General features: G+C 35.6%; 1 protein-coding gene across 2 annotated transcripts in view; it reads left to right on the forward strand.

Moving 5' to 3' along the window:
* The window catches only part of eIF2beta (eukaryotic translation initiation factor 2 subunit beta), a 47503-nt gene that overhangs the window by 8299 nt on the left and 19648 nt on the right, over positions 1–19556 (forward strand). For both annotated transcript variants that reach the window (XM_081765416.1, XM_081765415.1), the window contains exons 2-3: positions 7905–8085; positions 13180–13340. In XM_081765416.1, the coding sequence (XP_081621542.1) occupies positions 7905–8085; positions 13180–13340 (342 nt within the window). The remainder of the gene's footprint in view (positions 1–7904; positions 8086–13179; positions 13341–19556) is intronic.

Consider the following 19556-nt stretch of genomic DNA (forward strand, 5'->3'; position numbering starts at 1 on the left):
GTGATCACTGAATTTGTTTCCTCCTTTAAAATCTTGACAGGCTGGTGTCCACATGAACCCCGTTATGCACTTGTGTATATCCTAGTAGGCTTATTTTGGTATTACGTGTTAATTTTGTCAGGTTTTTACTGCATCTCTTCCAAGATCCCCTTCCCAGTTACCTCGGTAGGTTGCCTGGTGTTGGGTGACACGGCGGCCGAGTGGTTGAGCGCTTACCTCTGGTGCGTGGGGTTCCTGGTTCTCGATCCCCGGCTAAGTAAGTTTGTGGTGAACAACATCGTGTGCGTGGGTTTTCTCGGGTGATCTCTTTCCCCTAACATTCTCATTCCACCATTGCTTAATTCATCGTCTCCCTTAGCCCAAACTGAATGATGAAAACATTTACTGAGTGTTGTGAACTTCATTTTAGATAATGACAATAATTTTGTAGTGATCCAGACAATAGCGATACATTGATCGATAGTTTGGAGATTTATCACTCCGAGGTGCCTGATAAGCAACATGCATTAGAAAATGAGAGTAAAGCTGCTGAATTTGATAATGACACAGTGAATAAGGAAATAGCGAAGACCGATACGTGGAGAGCACATAAAAGACTTCTGCTCTTCGTGTCGAATTCTGACCCAAAATGTTCGTTATTCAGGCACATTTTTGAATATGTGTATTATTTTTAAACTATAAGTACAAATCATTATTATTCTAGCTAGTGTTTTGCTTTCTCTCGATAGTTCATTTCAAATGTATTAATTTATTGGAAATGCTGTGTGGTAAGGGTAACATCTACTGCAATTACTTTGTGCTCAATATAACATTTTCACAAGAGTGTTAATATTGATATCGTGATACTTTTATTTTATACTGATTACTGGTTCCAAATAAAGACTGTTGCTAACTGTTCGACGACTGCCAAACGACTGCAGAACAACGTGAAGTAGTGAAGTTATATCATGTTTGCTGAAATATTGTACTAATAATATTACAATAATTTGATAAATTAATTGTATATTCTGATAATTGTTGTGCTCAAAACAAGAATATCTCATTAGTGTGGTTTTGTTTGCAATCCTCAAAAAGTTGGTTAAACATATTGAATGGAAGTACCTTGTGCCTGGACACAGTTATGTACCATGTGACAGGGACTTTGGACTCAAAAAAAAAATATGTGTGTATACGCCTTGTGACTGGGTAATACTGATAAGAGATACTAAGACAGGTACCGAAAAGTTCATTGTAACTGAAATGCAACAAGCTGATTTTGACGCCTTTAACGCAAAAAATAATTAATCGCGGTCACCACAGTCAATCAACCTGTTGTTTCAGTCGCATTTCAGTTTTACAAGTTTCATGGGAGTATGCGTTAGCTGCTTTGACATAAAACAACCCCATTTTGTCTGTGTAAAGGAAAGAAGAGAAAGTCAGAACATACATTTGAGCTGCAAAACATTTTTAAGCCCAAAATGCAACAAACAACGACCTTTAAATCCAAAGAGAATTAAGGATTTATTTGAGTTACTGAAATATGTTCCTCCTATATACCATTATTTTTATAATGATTTGCTTGTCATAACCGAGGACGGTGAGAGAGAACAGGATGTGAATCATGAGCTTTCTGATATTGTAAAGTATGTATAATGGTTATGTATCGGTACTTGTAGGCTGAATAAAAATGAAAGGTGCAAAAATTTTATTTAAAAAAAAGTACAAAAATAAAATAATGCTATTTGACAGCAACTTTTTGGTATATGTTCCACATTACAGTGTAACAGTGGTCTATCCAGTTGTACTTTTTTTTTTTTCCTCTTCTCGTTTTATATTCTACACGCTAGCGCAGAAGAGGTCCATCCAACGTTAGTGTGTTTTATGCTCTCATTTCCATTAAAATATCCCTCTTGTATTTCCATCCTATCAAATCTCACTTTGTTGTCAAGTTTCCCATATGTCACATGACACACTCAACCACTTGTGTTTACTTTTGGTACATTGTACAAAAATCCACATGTGTTTAACTTGATTTTTCTCTATTTTTAAAAAATGTGGATTAAATCACTGTTGCGCTGACCCCCTCAATTGTGCTCGCTTTCAAAGAAATCTACGTCTGTGCGGAAAGGAGCATTTTTTCAGTAATGTGAATTTGAGTGTTGGGCAGATGTTGTAGTCTTAATTTTTTTCCTGCCAAGTGAACTTTGTGGTGGACAAACACCGTGTGCGTGGGTTTTCTCGGGGTTCTCCCGTTTCCTCCCACTTTCTTCATTCCACCATTTCATTCGTTATTCATCATCACCGTCTCTTTTAGCCTAACCAGCATAACCGTGGGACGTAAAGATTTCATTTCATTTAATTTTTTAAATATTTTCCTGTGTGGGTTAGTAATTATGATCGTATTACTCATGAGTGTTCTTCTGTGGCAATGACTTTTAAATACTAAATCTGTTTGCGATTGCAGTTTTCAAAATAAGCTTTCTACATTTTCAAGTTTTTATTATTTTTAGTTGAGAATTAGATATGGTAGTTGAAGTTTATAGATATTTTGGAATATTTCTACTGGATTAAGTTAGTTTAGGTTTGGTTAGTTTAGAAGCTGGTTTTCACTTCATGTAAAGTATGTAAGATTTATCTGTGGTTCATTTTCTAATGCATATTTTCGAAAATTTTGAATTACAGTTGTATAAGTACTGATTCATCTGAACCAGTTTCTAGAGCAGTTTAGAAAGCATTTGTCAGAGATATTTTAAGGATTTGAGAAGAGTACAATCGAGAGAATGAAATTTTGAGTATATATATGAAATGTTGTTTACATGGGAAATTTGCATGGGGTAATATAATTTTAGATAGATAGAGATCCTTGGGGAAGGAGAAAGTGTCAGATCTAAAGCAAGTTCTTAGAAAAGCGAGTGATCACATGAATCTTACTGGGTTGGATTGATTCAGATATGCAGTCACATTTATGATTTTATGATTTGATTTTGAGTTTTAGCATTCCTTTTAGGAGCGAGGCTATATAAGACGTGGGATCCGTTTGCAGACTTAGAATAAAGCATGAAGAGATGTACGCTGGGAATCACATATATGAAAATGAACACATTGATCAGAAAGATTAGAATGGCGGATATTATGAAAATAAAAGCGTTGCAATGGCAGTGCATCGATCATATTGCAACAAGAAATAATGATAAGTAGACAAAACAAAACCAACCCTTGATTATATATCAAATGATACACATACTCAAGAAACGTCCTTATATAAGGTGGTGTGATGAAATCGAGTGGAGTAACACCAAAAAGAATTCCCTAAGATAAGGGATTGTGTCGAGAGATCTTATCCAGCAGGGGATTTAGATGATTAACAGTGAGTCACTATGTTAAATAAATTTGTTTTCAGACTATAATAAGATTCTTTGAGTTGCTCTATACTTTTCAAAATTCATCTTTGGCAAAATTAGTGTATTCGGAATTATTGCCCATTTGATTAGTAAATTCTTTACTAAACATCATGTTTATAGAGTGAATAGAGTGGTTAGTTCGAAGAGTGAGGCTGTATGAAGACATACAGCTTAATGTAGGATTCAAAACGCATGAGCTTCCAGCGGGAATCGAATCCTAACCATGTATCCTGCGCTCACCATGTAACCTGGAAGGAGTAGAGTAAGATAAACGGGAAACTATTACCAATATAACATATTGCACAAATACTCCATCCCTTGCAAGCAGAATACGCACTTACGATTTTATCTTGCGCTCGACAGCCAGCTTTCGAGACACTCAAATAAGCAAGTTACAGGTCATGAAAATTGAGAAGGTAATGTACCAAGATTTTGCCAATAACATTACTCAAAAAACACAGAAATACACTTTACAAACTACGATTATTTGACATTATTCCCTCGTTCGGTGAGTAAAACTTCCTTTTCAATCTGATAAAAGATTCTCAGGCAGCTGAATACTCTGGTTAAGCTTCGAGGATTCCTCGCGTAATGGCATAGAGCGTTGGAATTTTGATTTGAGTTTAGCGTCCCTTTTAGCAGCGAGGACTATGAGACGTGAGCCTAACAACTTAATGTGGGTCCTGAACCACATGACTTCCCACCAGGAATCGAACCCGGGTCTCCTTAGCTGAAGGCACGTACGGTATCTACATAACCCCCAGGAGCTGAAGACAGAGCATTGTCTAATGGGTACTGCTTACAAAAATACTACAGGATGAATTGGAGGACAATGGGACTCATTAATATACTAAACACTTGGATGCAGGAAATGGGAATTTTTATTCATGGCGCATGTGTTGTCCTACAGATGGATAACTTACAGAACTGTAATCGGTTTGACTGTTCGTGATTTTGTAAGCTTCAGAATTTTATTGAATGATTCATAATGTGTTGTTCATAAATGTTTTAAAATATCAATAGTATTACTCTAAAGCACGGGACCCCGGCCGTTAGCCTAGTTCGCCGTATGTAAAGGCTGCCACTGTTTCCAAGTCTGCCAGCATAGTGCTATTTGGTTATCAGTTATTTCTAAGTGTTCCATCGTAGTACTCTAGTTACCAGTTACTTCTAAGTGTGTCATCGTAGTACTCTTGTTATCAGTTATTTCAAAATGTGCCATCATAGTACGTTTTTATCAGGGTGGATTGATTTAAATCAAATTCCGAAATAAATTAATTTAAAGTGAAAATAAGTAAAATTCCGTTTCTGTTCTGTTATTTCGATTATAGAAGATAATAATCATAATACAATGAGACTCAAATGTATGTAAACACAGTATGAAAACGATCATCATGCAGAGGATGATTAGGGAAAATCCCGTTTTGAACGCGTAACTGGTGAATCCTGCTTTCTTCTCTTCGTAACATAAGGTTTTTAAATCGTTAACTATTCCAACGGAGAAATCGCCATGGACATTTAAGACAAAAATTCTTGTGTTCACGTCTATTTGTTTCCAGATAATAGGAGTGTATTTAGAGGAGCCCGATCCCTTCTCCGAAACAAACAAAAAAAAAAATCAGATTTTAATACTGTAGGCGAAATTTATGTACTAAATACATAGAAGTTCGTCGGGGATCGTAATACGGCAAATTTTGGATGCGTTAAAATTTCAAATAATATTTTCGATGAAGTGGATACTTTCAAACAACTAACTAACTAACTCTATGGCTTATGGAACCCGGAGGTTTAATGCCGCGTTCACAAAAGCTCTCCACTGATTTCTATCCTTAGCTAACTGCATGCTGTTTCTACTTTGTATCCCGATCTTTGCGAGATCCATCTTAATATTGTCCTCCCATCTGCGCCTAGGTCTTCCTAATGGTCATTTTCCGATTGGTCTTCCAATCAAGACTTTGAAAGCGTTTCTACTCTCTTCCATTCTAGCTACATGACCCGCCCACCTAAGCCTCCTAGATTTGACGACCCTAAGAATGTTGGGTAAACCATATAAATTATGTAGTTCGTCGTTATGAAGTTTCCACCATTCCCCATTCCCGTTCCTCTTGGGTCAGAATATTCGTCTCAGGATCTTGTTCTCAAATACTTTTAGTCTATGTTCTTCCCTCAAAGTAAGTGACCATGTTTCGCTGTCATACAGAACAACAGGCATGATTGTAGTTTTATATATTTTAAGCTTCAAATTCCTCGACAGAATTCGCGACGAGAGATTTTGAATCGAATAGTAACACGAATTCAATGTCGACTAAAAGTAGGGAATTCGTGTTATTATTCAGTTCAAACTCTCTTGTTGTCGCGAATTCTGTCGAGGAATTTGAAGCTTAAAATATATAAAACGATAATCATGCCTGTTGTTCTGTATGGTTGCGAGACATGGTCGCTTACTATGAGGAAAGAGTATAGACTGAAAGTATTTGAGAACAAGATCCTGAGACGAATATTCAGACCCAAGAGGAACGGGAATGGCGAAAACTTCATAACTTGAACTACATAATTTATACGGTTTACCAAACATTGTTAGGGTCATCAAGTCTAGGAGACTCAGATGGACAGGTCATGTAGCCAGGAGGGAAGAAAGTAGGAACACTTTCAAAGTCTTAACTGGAAGACCAATCGGAAAACGACCAATAGGAAGACCTAGGCGCAGATGGGAGGACAATATTAAGATGGATCTCGCAGAAATAGGAATGCAAAGTAGAAACTGGATCCAGTTGGCTAAGGATGGAAGTCAGTGGAGAGTTTTCGGTGAACGCAGCATTGAACCTCCGAGTTCCATAGGTCATAGAGTTAGTTAAATTTAGGCGAAATTTATGTACTTAATATGTATTTCGTGCCGCTAGCTAGTTCCGATTTTTTTTAAAAAATATGCCCCTGCCAAATATCAGTAGCTTTCGTGAATAGAAAAGTGTCATCTTGATCTATGGTTTACGTACGTTTTTCCCTTAATTCTTAAGAAACATTGTTTGGAATTGAAATAGGTTAACGATTGGGAATTAATTCAAAATTAAACCCCCAATACTTTCACTTAAATGGCATAATTAACATTTAACACTAATTCCTAATGTTTTTTCTTCTGTTCGCGACTTGTATTATACGAGGAGAAAGATTTGATTTAAATTTTAAAAAATCGATTTAAATAAAAAAAATCAACAAAAATGATTTTCTAAAAAAATCATATTTTTTTTCCACCCTGGTTTTTATCAATTATTTCCAAGTCTGTGGTATCATATTATTCGTGTATAGTACAAGGACACCAGAATTCCGGTAGCAGAGTTAATGGTTTTTAAGTCCACTTATAGATTCATGACTACTGGCATACTGCAAAACACTTGTTAGCAACTACCAACAACCCCACCCTCTTGTGCTCTGTTTTCAAATGGTGCTCCAGGATGTTGCTTCGAGCAGAAAGGCGTAATCTTACGTCGGCCAATTGGAAATGACACCTGTACTGAATATATTTGTACATAATGTGTAGATGTAATTTAATCTAATGTATTCTTAAACACAAAAGATTTTTTTTAAGTGTTTTTGTATCAGACAAAATTGAAAGTAAAGCTAAAAATAATAAAAATGACGTAAGAGTAGTAATAGCAAGATAATAATGCTGTTGCTTCGGAAAACTCCTTACAACGAGTGGACACAATAGTTCAAGATTTGGAGCCACTTGTAATAATTGTTTTGGGGTTTGGGATCTCATTTCAGCAGCGAGCCTATATTAGACGTGGACCTACATCTTAATGTTGAGTCTGAACCACATGAGCCTCATCGGAATCCAACCCGGCTCTCCCTCACCTCAAACGGTAACTAACCACTTAGAACGAAGAACTGTTTTGGATTTTTTTAAAGTACATTTTGTGTAGGTTAACATCCTGCGATTATGCACAGAAGCTAAAGGAGACTGTGATGATGAAATGGTGGAATGACGAAAGTGGGAGGAAACGGGAGAAACCCAGAAAACCTACGCACACAGTATTTGTCCACCACTAACCCCACGATCTCAGGTTAGGATCGATCCAGAGACCCCCCCCCCATGTACCAGAGATGGATGCTCTATCACACCCAGCATGGACTTGTTTTGGAATTAAATTCCGAAATTGATCATCCAGTAATGAAAAGCAGAGAATTTAAACTAAAACTATTAGGATGTCTATTAAACAACACAGTAATTATAAGTACATGAGAAAGCAAATATACAGATATTTGAACGCAAATAGTCAGTTATTAAAAAAATAAACGTAATCTAAGTGTGATGAGTATCAGATATTATTTTTTTGTATTATTGATGTTGCTGTGGAAAAAAAAAAGTAATGAAACTAGCACATACTTAAAATTAGAGAAAAACTGGATTAAGAGTTAATTGAATGTGACACATTGTAATTCACTTATGTTTACTCGCGTCAGAAAAGTTACGAATTGAAATAGAAGTGGTGAATGTAAAAAGAGATGTATGGTATTTTTTTCCAGATTTTTGACCCAACTCTGAAAAAGAAGAAGAAGAAAAAGAAGACCACTTTTGATATCGATGCAGCGTTGGCAGAGACTGCACCGGCAGAGAACAACGATGCTTTGGAGAACTCTATTGCGGAGAAGGAAAACCAGGAACCACAGAAACCGAAAGAGGAGGAAGAGTTGAAAGAGATTGATGGTAAGCACTTTGTAATTATTTTTTACATGATCGGATCTTTTTACATGAAGAGGTTGTTTCTATAATCGGATTAATTGAATAAATTAGAATAAACTTGAGATACAGCAAATCAGCATAGTCCAGATGTTTTTAAATTTTATATGAACTTCGTTCTTTATGAGGGAACTGACAATCCCAAATTATTGCAGATACAGTAAAAGTTCGGAGAATAAACTGAAGGATATTCACTACTCTGATCTTGAGAAATATGTTTCTTTCACTGGCTCTATGAAAGTGAAAGAGGTAGGAAATTCAGGTTGTTTTATTTTTGTCAAAAAAAGATATTCTCAGTTTTCTACGTTTTCTTTTACGTTGACATAATATTTGATAGTGATGCAATCGAATGTTGTTAGAAATTTCCAAGGGAGGTTATAAATGTATAACATTCAATCAGTCAGTTTTGGATAATTATTAAGTTTTCTCTTAATTGTGTTATCAATCGAAAAATATCCTTGTTCCAAGACTGTCAGATGTAAACCTTCTGTTTAATATGGGATACGAACCCTGGAACACCTACTTAGAATTGAGTCCCCTCTCTTGCATTTCGGAAGTTTACTTCGAGAGTATTTTGATGCAGAAAGTACAATTCTTGTCGTCATCAAGATACTTTACAATGAAATTAATTAGTAATCAGTGATAAATATGTAAACTTTCACTTCTCAGAGTCAACAATACCGAAAGATACCTTTGAGTTCGCCTCTTTGATTCTGATGGGTTGAATTTATCGTTCCTTAATTTTTGTCACTCAATTGTCTTTTGTTTCTTTTATCTTAGTTATTTACAATTTTTTAAACGGAATTGACGTTTTTGTAAATTATGAAGTTAATTAGTAACTTAGCAACACAGTCGGTGGGTAATTATTTTGTGAGAAGTGTATTCGTTTAAAGAATTTACATATTTTCGAAGATGATTCTCGATCAAATTAGACGCAAAATCTAGGTGTTAGTTTACATTCAGCGGGGCGTACAATGAGGCACAGTAGCGTTGTTTTGCCACTAGGGAAAGAGGGTGATTTTTTTTATTTTTAATTAATAATATTGAGATGGCAAAATGTCATTTATATGTATTTGTATATCAGAGGCGTTTCTAGAGTGGGCAAGTAGGGCACGTGCCCTGGGCGCCAGTGACAGATACGCATAATGCTATGAAGCACCTGAAAAAATAGCTGTTAGACTTCACATCAGTAGCTTCATGCTTGTCATTGTGTTTGGTGTCATCACTTACAAAATTGTCGTGTTCTCGTGTAGAATTCGTGCCTGATTACACTCGATTGAATTTACCCTCCTCCTGTGACGCATTTAAAATTGGCGGCGTTTATCATTGTAAACTGAAAGCTTGCCGCCCATCATCTATGATAGTGCCTACGCGGCGATGAAACTCTACGCGGCGCGCTGAATTAGCAATTTGCCTAATCTTGTATTCACTAGCTTGATGGCAGGCGTTCAAAAGCATCTTATTTTTTTTATTATTACTGGCTTTTGCAATTTTTTCTTTCTTTTACTTTTACTTTTTATCTTTGTTTCTTTCTACTTTTATTTAAAATGTTGTAAACGCGTTACTTCTATCTCTGAAGCGGTGTCAGTCAATTCGACAGAGAGCGGCATTTTTTTCCATGTCAGTTGTCTCTATGAAATCGGTTTGATAGTACTCATAGCTGCGGTAGGTGACTGGAGCATGGTAAGTGTGTTTTTGTGTTGGCAGTTTTATTAAGAATTTTACATTGGTGATGTAAAATTTGACTTCGTAGAACACTCGTAGTAACAAAACAAATCTTGTCAGGTTAGTGTTTTAAAATCACCTGCTTAAAGGATAAACGACTTTGGTTTATTTTACGAAATCCGAACTGATAGACAGAAAAGTACATTTAAAGTTGTATATTTTGTGGTCGTCTCTTCTTTGAAAATGTTAATTAAGGTGGTATAATTTGTAAAATATTATATATATAAAATAAAAGTCTGGACAATGAAATGTAGCTATTCTAATAAAACGGGCTGGAGGATGGAAGAGACTGAAGTTAGAAACAGAAAAGTCTGGCAGCTTCTTTGCAAACTTCAAAAAGCTTGAAATATTCGGTGTACGTTGGATTACGAAGATGTGAAAAATACTGTACAAGTGAACCAGACAAGTGGTGTCATCGAATACAGTGACAAATACGAAGCTACTGATTCGGAACTTAAAGTTGATACTCAAGTGGTTGAATAATATATCATTGGACTTCTAGAGCACAGAAAGAGAACTGTTGCTTGACTCACTAAGAGCAGAAAATGAGGCTTCTGGTTGCAAAGTATTTCCAAAATAGTGAGATGTCTTTCGCACCTAGAAACAATCTCGCAATGAAAAAAAGTTTGTTTAAAATTAAACTTGACAACGCAACAACTCAAGCAGCTTTCTGTTCTTGATATCGTTATCAAATATCTATTTCAAACAGAAAAAGAAATATTGTGTTCAGAATGAATTCACCCACCTATGGCATCCACTGTTCGACTTAAGTTACTGGAACTAAGCTAAGTACTATGGGTTAATGAGTGACTATGCCTAATCAGACACACCCAGAGATGTCAAAAGTAATAAAATGTAAGGAAGTTGATTCTGAGAAAAGAACAACACCCGTTAGTTGTGTTTCCTTGCTCTTACAGAAGTGTAGGATGATGTGAATTCATTGTAAAACAAGTGGAGGCTGACGAAATTAAGGTAAGATTGTCGGTCTCGATTTTGTGACAAAGCTGTTGGGGCTTTAATCAAACAATTAAGGTGGCAGTTTGTAATGTGACAATCACTTACTCAACTTGATGGGTATAAATGCATCAAAACATGACCAATTCATGTTAACATTTTCTGGAACGATCAGTCTTCTACACCTTTTTCGTTCGTTCGACACAGCACGGGCATAAACGTAAAATAGGGCTCTGAAGTCAGTCAAAGACAAGTAGAATCCAAGGCTAGAAACTGAAGCCCATCACTAAGTACATTGCAGAGAGGTTCTTTCGATCCTTCAGGTCATAATAGATGAAGAAAGAGGGGGCAGTGAATGAAGAAGTTGCGCGGCATATTTATACAAAAGTCTTGCATTTAGATATCTAACTTCTTTGGGGGTTTTGGAACAAGGTCCACTTGAATCAACTGAATTTACAAGTACTATCCCAAGATAAACTTCTTATCCTGTCACTTAGGTTTAAGAGGTCTCAAAGATCAATTTTACACTTAAAAAGAAAAACTAGTTTGTGAGATACAGAATGAAGGATTTGATCTGTGTCAAGAATTGAATGTTGAAGTTGAGAAACGTCAAAGAAAGAAAATTATGTCTAGTGAAGTCTTGAGAGATAGGGACTACCACTAAGCAAAGAAAGGAAAAGTAATGAAAGATTTTCTGAATTGGGTACTTATGAAAATTGTTGATTGGTTACATCGTTGCAAGATGCTAATTCAAATTCATACATCAACATACTGTGTTAGTGCTGATACTAACGATTTAGAAAACAATTGTAGGAGGATGGGTAAAACTGATGTACAGCAGTCACATGGGGAAATTTTAGATTTCGGAATATTTCTCTCAAGTTGCGCTGCAAAAAAGTTCACACTCCGAAGAACTCGTACTCATTATGCAGCAAGGAGGTGAGGGTATATTTACCAATCTCGGAACGCCACCAAAGATGATGCTAACTATTCAGGTTTTCATTACTAACTATGCAAGACCATTCAGCAATTAAAACTATTTCTTTCGTACTTAAAAGCATCCATGGGAACGTGATCTTGCTGTTCTAAATATTGATAAGAAAGGTGGAAAACTACAAGAAAAGATACTTCGATAGTTTGGGCAAGTAAGAAGTAGACCTGTGGAATATGTTCCTCATCGAGTGGATGCTATAGAACTGAATGGGAAAGGAGCGCGAGGCTGATCAGTGAAGTGAATTGATAGTGTGAAGGATACGACATTGTGGTGTTTGAGTGGATATGACAATATAGAAAAAGATGGAGATCAGCGATCTATAAAATGGACCCCAGCTAAGTGAAAATTTTTAGAAGAGACATGTTCGTAGCAGTTGACAAAACAAAAAATTAGAGTAATTTATATATACAAAAGAAGTGAGATAATGTTAAAAGATATTTCAATCATTTAAATTTTTTAGATCTTGTGAACTATTACGGTAAACCGAATAAAATACTTTTAATAAGGAAGTTTTGCTTTTTTTTTTCTTCAAAGTCAAGTCAAAATCATTTTTAACAACGAAGAAATAAAAAGATATGATTGAAATAAGGAAATTAATAAAATGAGTATGAATGTTAGGTTTGAGTATAGGTGAGGAAGATAAAAGCGCAAATTCTCTACTTTCTCTAGGCGCTGTTAACGCTAGATACGCCACTTTGTATATACATTAATTTAGTGGAGTCGCTTTCCTCGAAAATAGACTCAAAGTGCATGTGGAGAAAACAATGTAGTGGTTGTTTCGAGAAGTGAAATTTGTAAATTTTCTAAATCACCTTTTATATCTGATAGTTCAAATATATGCTACATAAGAATATTGTTCTTTTTGTAAGTAGTAGGATTATTGCTCAACTTTTTATTTATTTATTTATTTTAATCGATAGTGGTGTTCGTGCCAGTTTGTATACAAGTATTAAAACTTTTTAATTACTTCACCCACTATGGGAACAGTTGCTCCATTTCATTTTTCATTTTATTTATTTTTTTAAACGACCGTAAAAATGCAGGATCTCTTGTATTGACAAAAATGAAGGTAAAATTCGAAATTTTGGTATATCTTTACGCATCGTAATCTCACAAGTCAAAGAAACAAAAGAAGAAAAGAAGTTTGTAGCTTTGGTCGGTCTGCATATCCAGTTGCAATGTCATTCATCCCAATCAGTAGTAAATTCTTAATTTCGGAGTGTCACTCGATTTTGTTCAGGTTACATGGAACAAATTAGAGAAGTGATGTAGGCGTTTGTTTTCAAGTGTTCACGTTTCAATTCATGCATAAATAATGATGATACTAAAGTTTTCGATCTTATGTGGGAAATAGTAACCTGTATTTAATAATGTGTACCTTTTTTTAGATACGAACTTAGACTTCGAGACATCTATGAAGAAGAAGAAAAAGAAGAAGAAGGCTTTTAATATGGACGAGTTGGATGGAGCTTTGCCTGACGTCGGTAGCAAAACTAAAGAGGATATCAACAATGATCAGATGAACAATCAAGATGATGCCGTAATTGAGGTATATATAAATAATATTAGCATATTGTCTTTCATGTATTTGTACTGTCAAGTTTGACTTCTGCTTAAGATTTCTCGGTTTTGATTAAGCATCTTGAAAAAACACTAAATAGTAAGGTTAGGAATAATGGAATACCATTACCGGCTGTAACTCAGTTAAACGTGCACCATTAGGCCGACTAAAACTTTCATGGGCTGACTCAGTAAAGTATATTTGTTTTATAATTGTTGATCATATTTTGTACACAGGTCAGGTATACTTTTAGTGTGTTTTACGAGCTTAGGTGACATCGAGGTTATGAAGGCTAGGACCTATAATTTATGAGTTCCAAACCACGATTGGAGCTTGAATCTCGTTCAGTTGGCGGATGCATAGACCATTCCCCACTACGTTATCTCCCCTCTCAGAAGGATGTACTTCTAACATCAAGCTATCAGTGGGAACTTAGGTCTAGTTTGTTATTATTATAAATAAGAATAGTATTTGGTGCAATTCAAGTTTTCTTGATTTGTGAAACACCCAGGATGCCTAAATGCGGTTTCGGAGTATTTTGGAGTGAAAATGTATCTTCGTCTTGGACACTTCGGAGGAGTAAGTTGAATGGTTGAGTGTGCTATTAAAGAACTAGTGTGAACCTTTCTCTGAAATATCATTACCCTCTTCGCTGGAGTCCAGGCTGATTTATTGAAATGCACATACATCTGATGCGAAAGTCCTAGCATGTCCGAGATGATGTAAGGCTCTGTTTCAGAGCATCGTACTGAGAGTTTTTCCGTTTCTTCCGGGTATCACCATTTCAACTTTTAAATTTTTACATCTAGAAATTTTTATAAAGTGAACTCTCTGTGAGACTGCTAAAGTATTTTGAGTTAAAATGAAAGAATTGCAGTATTATCAAAATCGTATGTATGATTCAACAAGAGTTCGTTGGAATGGGGGATGAGTTGATAATTATTAATAGAGAGCTTGACAGTGATTTTGCCTCTCAGTTAATATCTGTTTTAATAGAAAAGTTTAATATGGTTTAAAGATTCTGAATCAGAAGTTATAATAACCTATGATGAATATTCGATGATAATAATAAACTTTAATAAAAAAATGCAGTGGTAGTGGAAACGAAGTCTGGATCGAATATAAAAAGCAGGAGACTAAGTAGAAAAATGCTAGTATCTGGTTCCTATGCAATATTATTACTAGAGACCGGATGTTTAGGCACTAAAAACCTGGAAAATAGGCAGGCAAATAGGCACTAAAAATTTAAAAAATAGGCACTAAAATGTAACCCGAAATAATGAAGATAAATACTCAATACCATTAAAAAATAGATTCGTCATAGATAATGTTCAAAGAATATAGAAACATATTTGTTTGTTAATATCTTCTTTTATTGTATACATAAAAACGAAGCTTGTTACGCATTTCATACATACTGGGTGAACCTGAAAAATGTGAACATACTTTCTGAGCTGATTCATGACATCAAAAGAAGACAAAATGTCCTGTTGCATGTTGTCGAATTCCGCGTCGTGTACGAGTGACAGGGGGGGCAACTTGGAATCCAAAATCGAATCCTGACAATTGGAACGAGACATAAAGGTGTTCACATACTTCGGGAGGTGATTCGTGACATTCAAGAGGACTTTTTGTCTTCTTTTCATGTCACGAATCACCTCTCAAAGTATCTGCACATCTTTCGGTTCCGTTCCAATTGTCAGGATTCAATTTTCAATACCAAATTGGCACTCTGTCAGTCGTACAAGACACGGAATTCGACAAAATACAAGAAAACATTTTGTCTTCTTTTGATATTACTAATCACCTCCCGAAGTATGTGCACATCTTTGAAGTTCACCATGTATATATATCGTAACGTACCACGTGCTTGTGTTTACAAACACTTAATATGTGTGTATTATTTATGTTATATAAATTATATATTTTCCCAATGAAGGCTTATTTTGAAGAAAATGCATAGAATAGGCAATATTAGGCACTAAAGGTCAAAATAGGCAAAATAGGCAAAATAAAATTGGCTTAAATCGAAAGTATAAACCCCCATATAAACTTTAAAACGTTATTTTTGATCATATCTTTAATAATAAAGAATAGGCATTTTGCCTAACATCCGGTCTCTAATTATTACTGTAGTGAACAATATGATATTCAGTGTATTCCAGATACAAAAATAAAAATAGAAATGGGGAAAGAATTCTTTAGAAAGCAGGTAAAGATTCTTTCTTCAAATAAAAGGGTAAGAAGACGACTCTAAGGCATATCGTATGGGCTATAATACATAGCGGAAACATAGGCACTACGCAAAAGCAATCTATATAATATTTTTTTAAATCGAGGGTGTAAAAAAGAAAAGAAATGAGCTGAGTTGAATGGAAAACCAAGGAAGAAGTGCTAGGATTCATCTTCTTGAGTCAGCAATTTCTCAATTGCTTTTACGCGCCTTTCCATTCGTCCGTATCCTCAGCCAGATTTTTCATCTCCTTATTTTCTTTCTTTACACCTTTGTTTATTTGTTTCGTGTGTTTCAATCGAGAATTTTTTAGTATTTTTGCTTCTGCCATTCCCCCCATAGCTAATAGCGTGATTCCTCCATGTCTCATAATGTGTTCAGACATTGTATCATTTCTTTTCGAAACGGTCTGTAGCATACTCTTTTCATCATACAATTTCCATATTTTTTTCGTTTGATATCTTATCTACCAATCCAATTTTCAACATACTTTTGTAGCATCACATTTCGAAGGGTTCCAGTCTTAGTTTTACATCTTTTAGAGTCCATATCTCTCATTCATACGACACCATACATAATGCTTTTATCATCCTTTTAGTTGTTTTTTTTTTTTTTTTTTTTTTTTTTTTTTTTTTTTTTTTTTCAGTTTTGGGTCGATATTTGTGGTAGAAGCTTTTCTTCAAACGACGACTTTGCCTGAGCTATTCTGGATTTTACATCTTGTTTGTATATATTGTCGCTTATTATTTTACTGCCTAAGTAACAGAACCCCTGTACCTCTTACACTAGGTAGTCTCCTATTTTCATCACTTTTCTTCTTTCTTTTACTGAGTATCCAGAGCCGGAGCTAGACATTTCGACGCTCGGAGCGAAGTAGTATTCGGAGCCCCCTACACTCACCATATCAAGCTTCTCTTATCCCTTTCTTTTTTCTTTTCTTTTCTTTTTTCTTTTCTTTTTCCTTTTCTTTTTCTACGTATAAGAGAAGCAACTTTTGATGTTATACTATGTTTTTTTTCTAATCAAGCTGCTTGGACAGACCATTGCAACAACCAAAAACGATCATTATGTATTCTATAAATAAGAGTTCTTTTCAAGTGGCATATTTTAGACTTTCTGTTAAACTTGACAAAACTACATTTGGTTGGTATACAGATCCACTTGGAGATCAGTACAACTATTTCTAACGTTTCATACTATCGATAAGAAATGAAATTTCAATACATTAAAAACTATGTGATTTTAAAACGTTCGAAATGGGTGACAGCATTAATTTCCAGTAATAATTATAAACTTTTGTAATTTTATTCTGTATGTGACCACACAAATAGCATTTTTATTTCGACTAGCTACATCTACATTCTCTACACAACGCATCATTCACATATGAGCATGAATCTCCTTGTCATTCCTTACAATATCTGTACATGTCCCTTTACAGACACAAGTTAAAGACGTCTTAATAAAAATCGGCAAGGGGTACCATCAAGGGGAGATTTTTTCGATTATTTTTTCAATATCTCACACCGTTTGCAAGATTAAGCCTACTTCCGGTTGGAGTTCCTAATTCATGTATGATCAGTGTTTTCTTTCTTCTTGCATGCAGTATGTAATAACCAAAAATATTACACACACAATTAATTATAATGCCTGTGATATATGGTGTTCATTGGGCAAAGACTCCAAACAATAAAGATTCTTCTTAGACTGGAGAAATGGTTATCCTTCGTTTTTCATTAGAGCGTGGTCATGAAACAAACACAGTGATATGTAACCCCCTATATACAATCATGTTGTGTTGGAATGTATAGTGCGTAGGATATGCTTTTTTTTTTAAATTTCAACACCCAGTGTACCCGTAAAAATGTAATAAAGAAATAATGACCATGTTTTTTTTTATTTTTTTTTTATTTATTAATATTCACTTAGAACTGGACGATCTACGCAAAATTTGCAATCGGTCGGTGAAAACGTCATCTTTCTAGAGCCTGTAGTTTCCGAGATCTCATTATCGAAAGGTTTGGCCACAAACATACAAACGTCCACAAACGTATAGTTTAAAAGAACTCCAAAGAGGGCAGTACAATTCATTTGCATTGATTTTAGAGAAGGCTTTGATCAATAATTTTAAAGATAAACTTTATGAACAAGATCTATTTAAATTATTTATTTAAAGTACACATATTTTAAAATATTTGTCGTTGTTAAAGGTGAAATCACAAATAACCGTAAATCGAAGGTTTGAAATCATACGTTAGAAGTTAGAGCTGTGGTGCTTTTATCGCAGCAATAGATAACCTAATATCCTGGTGTTTACGTTGGAAGCTGAAACTAAACCCAAACAAAACACAAATGGCGCTTTTTGGTCGCAAGAAATACAAGTACTGTCCCACACGCAATCCTGAGTATCTACATATTACGGTACTGGACTCAGAGATCTCGTGAAACAATAGCGTTAAATATCTTGGGGTACATTTTAATAAACATCTCACATGGCGCACACCTGACCGCTCTCGAGAAAAACGTCCGCCGTAGTCTAAACCTATTGAGAAACTTAAAAGGCACAACCTGGGGCTTAACTGCTAAAGTATTACTCCATACCTACAAAGTTTTCTTTCGACCACCTATGACTTACGGACATCTAGCTTGGCTTTCCGCGACTCCTTAGTTTTATGGCCGCCTACAACTCCTCGAGCGCCAGGCGTTACGCATTGCCTACTCTCTGTCCTATCAAACTTCCAACGACGAGATCTATCAACATACCACAATGCCTCCTATATTGGATCACCTATATCGCCTCCGAACACGATACATTACCCATCACATAGCTACATCTCATATTACGCTCACAGACCTCTTAGGTTAGACTCTTGCTCTCCCCCGTACTGAATATCCACCTATAGACCATCTCCTAACAATATACGAAAGAGAAACCAATTCAGGTGGCTACAACCCTGAGCGCAGAATATACCAAAACAATCCTCGTCTATACCGCTAATAGCTTAGCCACAACACGCTTTCCAATGTCACCTATGCCACCGTTTCTATAGCTAAACTCACCGTAACCCGTCCAACGACACACGGTATTTGAAATAATTCAGCTGAAAAACCACTGCTACTGAGAGGACATTTTCTGGTCGAATCTCCAAAATAAATTGCAACCTGTTTACCATCACCATATTAATCACCAAACAGTAAAGCATCACTCTGGCCAAAGAGAAGGCGTAACCTTCGAGGGCTCGCCCATCGTACGATGGGAATGAAAGACATGAAAAAAAAAAGCGCTTTTATTGTTTTTGTAGTATATTAATAGATAGATTCTTTTAATATTAGCAATTAAAATGGTTGAATTTGTTATTGAAAGACTTTCTTTTATTGCTCTTAAGGGTCGTTGGTGTGTATTATTGTTTTAAATGTAGACCTACATGCCACAACAGAAGATAAGGATGACGATATAAAAGACACTTTTTAAGAAGTATCACGGGTATTCGACCAAGTCCCGCGATACCATATGAAAATTCTGTTAGAGGATTTCAGTGCGAAGGTAGGGCGACAAGATATTTTCAAACCGGTTATAGGGAAAGAAAGTCTGCATAAGGAAAGTAATGACAACAAGTTACACACTAGTTTCGTGAACTTTGGAACATTCAAAAACCTTATATCGTGAAGAGTACAAAATTCCCACATCGCGACGTTCGTAAATACACATGGACCTCTCGCCATATGGAAAAACACACAATCAACTTGATCACGTTTTAGTACATAGAAGAAGACAGTCTAGCATAATTGATGTTCGTTCAGAGGACACGACTGTGACACTGATCGCTATCTGGCAGTAGCGATAACAAGAGAGGGAGATTATCGTTGAATAAAGAGAATATTCAACATCTGAAAATGGGGAGGTTTATTTTAAAGAAATTAGAGGAGAACCAGGCGAGAGAGGAATACCATGTTGAAAATAGTTTATCGTT

The sequence above is a fragment of the Thermobia domestica genome, chromosome 7, assembly GCF_964235325.1.
Source record: "Thermobia domestica chromosome 7, izTheDome1.hap1.1, whole genome shotgun sequence".
NCBI lineage: Eukaryota > Metazoa > Arthropoda > Insecta > Zygentoma > Lepismatidae > Thermobia > Thermobia domestica.